This window comes from Dendrobium catenatum, unplaced genomic scaffold (assembly GCF_001605985.2).
Source record: "Dendrobium catenatum unplaced genomic scaffold, ASM160598v2 fragScaff_scaffold_220, whole genome shotgun sequence".
NCBI lineage: Eukaryota > Viridiplantae > Streptophyta > Magnoliopsida > Asparagales > Orchidaceae > Dendrobium > Dendrobium catenatum.
This window is the reverse complement of record NW_021318682.1, coordinates 322,431-331,661: the sequence shown is the minus strand read 5'-3', so window position 1 is coordinate 331,661 and position 9,231 is coordinate 322,431. Positions and strand designations below refer to the sequence as shown.

General features: G+C 38.2%; 1 protein-coding gene across 1 annotated transcript in view; it reads left to right on the top strand.

Annotated features, from left to right (window-relative positions):
• LOC110099792 (H/ACA ribonucleoprotein complex non-core subunit NAF1-like) overlaps nucleotides 1–8,970 on the top strand; it is a 23,904-nt gene extending 14,934 nt beyond the window's left edge. Inside the window, exons 4-6 of the mRNA XM_028693040.1 lie at nucleotides 5,647–6,274; nucleotides 7,162–7,239; nucleotides 7,447–8,970. Of these exons, the coding sequence (XP_028548873.1) occupies nucleotides 5,647–6,274; nucleotides 7,162–7,239; nucleotides 7,447–8,577 (1,837 nt within the window). The 3' untranslated portion in view covers nucleotides 8,578–8,970. The remainder of the gene's footprint in view (nucleotides 1–5,646; nucleotides 6,275–7,161; nucleotides 7,240–7,446) is intronic.
• Nucleotides 8,971–9,231: the final 261 nt, after the last annotated feature.

Sequence of the window (9,231 nt, the reverse complement as noted above, 5' to 3'; positions counted from 1 at the left end):
GCATCAACAACATAATATTTTCCTGTTATAAAGTACATGTACTTTAGTATAAGTTCTATTACTACTAACGTTACAACTATATAGAACGTACCAGGAGGTGGCATGGGAAAGTTATTACGCCTATTACGAGTTGCAAATTTAAAAATGCGACTATCATGTGCACTTCCTTCCCATCCTGCCATGACAAAAGTGAAGCACATGTTGAAGTCGCATACAGCCATAACATTTTGCGTCGGTGAACCACATCTTCGTATATAAGCAGCTTTTTCAGCATTCGAAACACGAGCATCCACATGTGTTCCATCGATTGCTCCAATACAGTCCTATTTAAGAAGCGGTGATTAGATATTATACTCATTTAAACATTCTTATAATGTGATATTTAAAAAACTTACCTTGAAATATGGCATATATCGATGATCATACAAAATATTCCTTGGGATATCACCAAAATGAGGATCGATAGGCTTGATCACAGAACATGAAAATTTCACCAAAGCCTCCAATCCAATAGAGAAATACCTACTGATTGTCTCTGTAGAGTGTTGAAACCGCTCACATGTGGACCTTATTGATTCATTATGCGATAAAATATATAAAGTCATCGCAAGTACTTCTCTGCTTGTTGTCCTTGATGATCCATGGAGATGATGAACACATTCCAATTCATACAATAGATCTAAAAAAATTGTTTGAGACATACGAAACATATTATGAAACCTCGTTGGATGACCTTGTAGTAGCTCTCCAATCCATTTGTCTCCTCTAGATGACGCTGTCATACACGGTGTCTTGCAAATATATGTTTCATAATACTCATTTATAACACATATTGCCACAAGTATAATCTTTTTAATATTTGCAATATCTGCTGACTCACTTAAATTCACATTACATTCCATTCCTGCATATAGGTAGTAATAAGTATTAATAGATTATTTCTATAAACAAGTTTTATGCTCTCTATAATTCAACTTACTTGCCTTACAATATTCTCATTATCAGAATATAAACAATCAAACATAAGCAGTTTCTCTGTTAATTAAATTCTGATCGCCTTAAGCATACAAGAGATACTATTTTTATCTTAAATACACTTTTGTCAACACCATTTACCACAAAGTTATATTGAACAGCCTGTCCGTCACTTGCTCTACTCCCAGTTCTGATTGGAAAAAAAAAAAACCTTCAAGATACTAAAAATATCTGAAGAAAAAGATCAAATAAAAGATAGCAAACAATCTTGCTTGTCAAGAAAATACCAGAACTAAATAAATTAGTCAAGTATGTGCATTATATGGAAAGCTTGAGCATGCATACAGAAATTTATAATTAACTAAACTATGTTATACAATCTTTGTTATACAGAAATTTAGCATGCATACCGACTTCTTATACAAACTTTGGTAGCATTTCATAGAATCAGCTAAAATATGCCATTAAAGCATTTAATGTTCTCTGAAGGTCCTCATCTTTATTTTTAACAAAAGAAAGACATTGCAATTTCATAAACATAAGATAAACTTGAGATAAACATAAGATCTTTCAATTGTTGCAGTAAAAAAAATATTACCGGACTGTTCAGAACAACACAATCAAAATACTAAACTAATGTTTTTAAAGAAAAACATAAATATCAAGGAATCTATGATGTTGTCTCATGATTTCCGTAGCAATATCGAAGATAATTAACTCTTCGATCAGGACAAATTGACATAAAAATTTATCGCTTTGTTGGATCCTCGAGAAGCTTTGTACTAAACAAATACAGTGGCATATCTTCAAATGCTTCAGTTGTTTCTTCAAGAACTTTAATGACAGCAGAAAGGGATGGAGTATCAATTATTGACTTTGATGCACTAATTCCAGAGGAAATATTTGTGCAAGAGTTTACAAGCTGAGTTATTTGGCTTCTTAGAAATGTTGAACCAAATATTCTTTTCCTTCTACCGGTTGACGTTGTAGATGAAGGACGTTTCAATTGGCTACAATCATTTATGCTTTCAAGATTTTGTGAAGGATTTTCAAAAGACTCAGAACCTATATCAGTGTGTTCAGAATCTTCAGTATCATTTTCATGGTTAAGTCCCTGGTTTGGAGTCCAAGCATGATCCCCGGTAGCAACAACACCTTGGAACATAAGATCTAGTTTATCTTCAAGCTCAGGATCAATGCCACTGTATCTAAACTTTTTTGCATTTGGCACAACCTAGAAAGAAATATTCAATTTATAGAATTAGAAGGCCTAACATGAAGGTTGAATTAGTTTAATATATGAAACGTATAAAATGATTATTTACCTATAATTTTTCTTTCCACCATTCATCAGATGCGTCAATGGTTTTCTTCCTAGGATCCCAACCAAGTCCAGTGGATCCACGCTTCAATTCTTTCCATAATTTCCAAATTTTTTTTAATTGATCCCATTTATTTTTTAACTGAACTTTATCATACTCTCTTCCAGTTTTTTCAAAAAAATTCTTAATTAAATTCGTTCAACCCTCTTTATTGAAGTGTGTAGTTGGTCGATTGCCGAGTTCAATCTCTCTTAGACATAAATCACAAAATATAATCTTCACATCTTTTTCCCATGTTACGGAAGGCCCCGCCATTCTTTGGTTTACCCATTGAATTAATTAATCGCTGTAAGTGGAAGCTTTTATTTTGAAATTTATGCTATAGTTTTCATTGATCACCAAAATCTGCAGATTTTTAAATGTTCCATCAAATCCCACCAGTTTGATAAAAAAGGACCAGCAGAAAAAATAAACAGAAGCCTATTGGTTAAAAGAAGAGAAAAGTAGCTGAATTTTTCCTACTCTATAAACAAGTTTTTAACCTCATGTCCTTTTGTTTCTTTTATTGTCAAGAGGAATGTAGAACATAGGAAACTATAAATCAGCACCACAAAAGCAAGTATGAATTAATAAAATTGAAGAAAATATATTGTGCAAAGTGAGTTTGTTCATTCACAATCATGTAAATGACTGTAAATCTGACATTAATAGTATTGAGATTGATGAAAGTTGTGAATTTCAATTCATTTAAATAAAATAAAAATACAAGATTTGTATGCTCTCCTTGGAAATCATAAATGCCTTTCTTCCATTCTCTGTAGTTGCTTTGCTTCACATATTTCTTATGGAATAGTACATGCTTCTTTTCAGCACACTTTTGAAAGATGGGGCAGAAGTTACTCCATTTTTCTTTTTCCTTTTTCCTTGTTCTTCTTCTCCGGATCAGGCCAAAAGAAGGATGCAGGGAAGTGCTCGTAACTGCTGCACCTCTGATTTGATGTTTCCCGTCACTTGTCGCTTGCTACCTGACCGATACCTCCCCACTCCTCCAATTGGTGTAACTTCTGCCCCATCTTCCAAAAGTGGGCTGAAAAGAAGTTTTACTGGAATTCCAAGATCCGGAGAAGAAGAACAAGGAAAAAATACTACCTTCACTATTGTCGAGGGTGGCGGAGAAGATCGCCTAGGGCTTCGAGTATGATAATTTAAGGAAGAAATACTACCTTCACTGCAAGCAACCTTCTATTGTTGGTTCCAATCGATTCACAGTGAGCGAACTCCCTGTTTTGCTAAACTTCCGATTCAACAAGCATCGAGGGTGGTGGAGACGAGTGCCTAAGCAAACCTTCGCCGCAAGCAAACCTTCGCCGATCACAGTGAGCGAACTCCCTTGCTTAAATCCCGATCCGACAAACAGGAACTTGTCGAGGGTGGAAAAGACGACCGCCTAAGGCGTGGGAGTTGACAGCTACAAGAAAGGAAGAAAGCAAACCTTCGCCATTCCTATCGCCGAGCGAGATGAGACGGAAGCGGAGGATTCACCTGGTATAAAGGAAATTTGTGAGGGAGTAAGGGCATTACCGTATTTAGGATGTCTATGAATAGCGGGAAGCAGGCGAACCGCAGAAGGTTTTTACGGGTGTGAGAAGCAACCGCGGGACGCGAAACTGTCGAGAACGGAGCGCCATCAGTCCGTCCCAAACGAACTCTCGGTTGTGTTTGGTAAAGCACAGCAGCGAAACACCCGTCCCAAACGCGCCCTAAGAGACCTAGAGAAAGGATGTTTATGACCTTTAGAGGTACATGAGGATCAGATAGAGAAGGAAATAGGAATAACTTGAGATCGATTTGACTTGGAAATAATAACCATAACTTGCTGATGAGGGTGTCCCAGACGATGGTGCCAGTGAAAAGAATCGGGAATGGTGGCGGAGAGCGGAATGACATGTTGAGGACGAGTTGAGTTATGGGAGATGGAGTAGATCCCATCACGGTAGGGGCCTGAGAGGATTACTAAATTTGTTGTCCGGTCATTGATTTGAAAGCCAGATCATCGAAGAGAATATATAGATTATTTTCTTTTGCTAAGTTGGAAACAGAGAGAAGATTGTAGGAGAGTTGAGGTAGATGAAGTAAATTGTGAAAAAGTAGCTTACGAGTGGGGGTAGGTAGAGGATCGGGACCAGTGTGAGCAATGGGAAGGTGACGGCCATCTTCAACAGTGACTGTGTCCGTGCCTTGATAGTCTGACAGGTGAAAGATGTTGTTGATGGTATTTGCGAGGTGAGACAAGGCGCTGGAGTCCAATATCCAATCAAGATTGGACCTCTGCGTAGAGGCAATGAGCATTGTGGGTGGTGAGGAGGGAGTAGGATATTGGAGGTTGAGGCGGTGCCAGCAGAGATTAGCTGGATCTCCACATTTGCCACTATTTTGATAGGTAATGCCGGAGTTAGTGGAAGACGGTGGTGGCCTTAGAGAGGAGGAGGTAAAGCTGTGACCTCGGACAACATTGTAGAGGAAGCGTCCTCTGCTTCGTCCACAACCACGGGAGGAATAGAGAGCGGTGTGGAGCTGTGGAGTAGCTGCTTCCTTGGCGGGGAGATTGATTTCCTCGTTGAGAAGGAGGGAATACAGATCTTCAAGGCTGATGGGAGATAACATTGTGCGGATTGAGGTCTTGAACGCCTGATACTGAGATGGAAGACCATTGAGGGTGTAGAGAAGATTGTCTTCTGTATCAATGGTGGCTCCGACAGCTGCTATGTTGTCAACTAAGGTCTTGATGGTAGTAAGGTACTGAAGCATCGTGGATTGACCCATTGCACTAAAGATTGAATTTGTTGCTATAAGCTTGGTGTTCCTGTATATCACGGGTTGCTTTTTTAATTATGAATAATTAAAAAAAATGTTCGTTTTTTTTTTTTTAATTAAGGTTCTGCTATTATTTCAGTTAAGCATAAGCTGTTGGAAGAAACTTATGCTTTTTGTTTCAATAGTTAACCATATCTTTTATTGGTTCTGTTTCATTTTTTTAAGGTTGATTCTTGAATAAGGTTTAAAGTTGATTCTTGAATTAGGTTTGTAAAATTATGGGATCTTTTGTGTAAGTTTGAGCCTTTAGAACTCATTTCACTAAATTATATGTTTATGTTTGCTTTCAAGATGTAAATTTTAAAGTGCAGCTGGTATTGATCTTACACAAATGATATATTTACTGATATTTTTTTATATGGAGCTTGATTTTTTTAATAAATTAACCACCCTTTTGTGTTTTTTTGTGTGCCAAATTTACGGGAGAATGTCAAATTTTTATTTTGCATTAATCTTTCATGGCAGCGATGTACAGGTGTTGGAGCCCAGTTTATGTCGAGGAAGAAAATCACCTCTCTTATGATGACTTCGATCCCTTGAAGGAGTGGCTTGCCCACCCAGACCATGTGCAATTGCAGAATTCTAGTGACTTGAGCAACACCAGTCTTGACCCCCATGAGCTTCACTATAGTGAAGTTAAAATAGAGCAAAAAGATCAGATATTGGAATCTTCAATTGATGTAAAGATGGGGAAGATCAACCTGGTTGAAATTTCAGATAGAGGGCAAGTGGAAGTGGGATTCGAGGAGAATAGAGGTGGAAGTGATGGAGACATGAAGTGCATGAAGCCTGGGTTGGAAGATTTGAAAAATGATATACCGAACAAAGAAGGAATTTTTGGGGGAGAGAGTGATGAGGAAGGGAGCACTTCTGTAGAAGCGGAGTCTGGCAGTGGGGACTCTTCAAGCGATGAATCCATGAGTGTTGCCAAGTCACTTTCAAGCAGTGAAGATGAAGATGATATTAGGATGAAAAGGAAAGAGGAAGGTGAAGAATCTGAAGAGGGTGAGGTGAGGGAATTTGATGGGGATAAGATTGATTTCCTTAGTGATGAGGAAACGGAAGGTCCAAAAGGACCCATCAGGTCAAAGCATGAGGTAGAGGTAAATATTTGTCTTCTTTCCATGTTTCTGTTTGTCTAAATTGATAGAAAATTCATTTACAGGAAATATTCATACCCTTAAAGAACCTGTTTATAAATGATGCGTCTCGCTAAGGAGATCAAATAACTGAGGGCAAAGTGTTTGATATTTTAAATTTCCTAGTACTTTTGAAGTTTTGAGAGCCCTCCATGGCATGAATATGACGGTTATCTTGATATATGTGAATTGCTTGTTTCCGTCAATTGGGGTTTGATTCGTTTTGACTTAAGTTTTGATGTCATTTTTCATCTAATATGCATAGCACTTGCATATGATTTATATTCGATCATAGGATGTTTTGCTTGCTAGTTTCACTTGACACCATGGAATAGAAATACTCAATTTGTACTTGCATGCATATTTAATCAGAAACCTTGAGACCAGTTGTATGCATATTTTTATTTTTTTTAATCATGTCATCTTATTAATTTAGGCTTCGTTTGGGATGGATTTTTTACTGCTTTTCAAAGCGGCTTTTAAGTACAAAAAATTTAGTTTTTTACTAGAAAACCGCTTTAAAAAGCAGTAAAAAAGTCGTCCCAAACGAAATCTTAAAGATGTAGAACCAAGCTTTATTTGTAAAATCTTTTCATTGTTTTCAAACATTGCCTAAGAAGTAGTGATTTTAGTTTTATGATATAACGCTTTAGCTTGGTATTCAATCGTGTACTCGGATGCTTGTGCATGGTACTGCTTTGAACTATTACAATACAGGATTTTTTTTTGTTCAATTCTTTTCAGTAGCAGTGCCATGTTAGCTGAAGAACTTGACTCTTCAGATGAATATGAATGTAAATATTTTATTGATATTGGCATGCTGAGTGCTTATATAGATGCATATGATGCAGGATCTTCCTCCAGTTCCTATAGTTGAAGTGTCAATCCAACCACATCACCAGATGTTGCCTGTGGGAATTATTTCATCAGTAAGTATTTATTTACTATAGGAACTTTATTTCTAAAGCTTTAAAGCATTGCAGGTCTCACCATCTTGTATGTATTTTATGATGTAGTTTTTTTTTTTTTTAAATTGCAAGTTATCCTAAAGCTTTGGCCTTTTAGCCTTATCTATTTATAGTATTTATTTACAGTTTTGCTCTCTAACGTAAGCAATTGATTATTGAAATCTTCAGATAATTAGCAATAGAGTCATTGTCGAGGGTTCTGTTGTGCACAACCCTCTTAATGAGGGATCTATTCTCTGGGTCACAGAAACCCGGCTCCCGTTAGGCCTGGTTGATGAAATATTTGGACCTGTCAAGAATCCCTACTACGTAGTTAGGTACAATACTGAAGAGGATGTTCCTGCAGGAATCAGAGTGGCCATGGCTATCTCTTTTGTGGGGGAATTCGCCAGTCATATCCTCAATGACAAGGACCTCTACAAAAAAGGTTATGATGCCTCTGGTGATAATGATGAGGAAGTTGATAATGAGGTTGAGTTCTCCGATGATGAAAAAGAGCAGGAGTACAAGAAATCCCAGCGGGAAGGAAAGAGAGTGATCAACCATTCTAAAGGTCTGAAGCAAGAAGCTAGGTTCGAAAGGAAGAGGAATGCCTTCGTGAGGCCCAGGACTCAACATAAGGACATACAAAAACAAACAACTTATGCACCACTATCAAAGGATCAACCACATCCTACAGGTCCGGCACCACCGCCGCCTGCACCATTATGCCCTCGAGCATGGACGCCGGTTGCTACAAATGCAGATTCGATACCACCCTCCGCAATGCCACAATTTCCACAGGCTATACAAGCAAACAATTTTCTCGCTAATCCATCTCAGCAGTTATTAAGTCAGCATCAAGATCCTCAATGGCTGCCTGGATTTTCACCTCAGCTACAGAATACAGGATTTCAAGGAGATCTTTCAATCCAGTTGCAGAATCAAAATGTTATTTTCAATAATCTTGTCAACATGATGACCTTTCAACAGCTGGTTCAGCAATTCGTTCCTCATCAAGGAAGCAACTTGCAATGGGCTGGTGCTGCTGCACCATCCCTACAGCCTCTGGGGCAGAATAATTTTGCACCATTACCATTTAGTAATGGATATATCAATGGGCCAGGGGTTCCCGGCCTGGGTAATGAGCAAATCCAGAGTCAAGCTCCTTTGCCTTTTGCTCCATCCATGCAGTTTAATTCTGCGAGTCCCCCTTCTCTGCAATTTAATGGAGGAAACTCTTGGTCTCGTGGCAGAAGGCCTTATCAGAGAGGCCGCGGCCGTGTTTTCGACCGAGGCGGTCGGCAGCCTAACAGATAGAATGACATCTCTGGTATGGCTTTTTGTATTCATCTTTTGAACAAATTATTATGTGCGGCATCCAGATTCGTCCGGAGGCGAATCCGGACGCGCCATGTTACCCCGACTCCGGTGCATCCGGGTGACATGGTGTGTCCGGATTCGCCTCCGGACGATCCGGACTGCGCATATAATAATTTGCCCATAGTTTGAAAATTCAACCTCCTTAGAGTTTCCTGTTTCTATCTATTAATGTATCCCTTCCCGTTATTTAGTAGTGGTGGTAACTATGTTTTGTAGTCGCATTAGAGGCTTAATGCCGATTTCTTCTTTTTTTGCTAACAAAATTGAGCTTGAGTCACTGTTGTGTATTATTTTTATTGAAATTTCTTTGCAAAGCCTACTTTCCTGTCATTGCTGTTTCGTTTTTTTTTTTTTTCAGAGAAATATCGTTTGTTTGTTTTAATTTCTTTTGGTTCAATGCCATTTTACTGGTTGAAAATAAAATTATTTAAGGCTGAGCAGGATGATGCATTTTAAACATTTTTTTTTTGGTCAAAATTGAAACAGTTGAAGGTCATGGTGCCCAATCTGAAGTCTGAAATGTACTGTTTAAGTAGGCTTCGGATGTTGATTTGTTGGTTGGGAGTTTGACTCTGAACTGAGAGGTCTTTT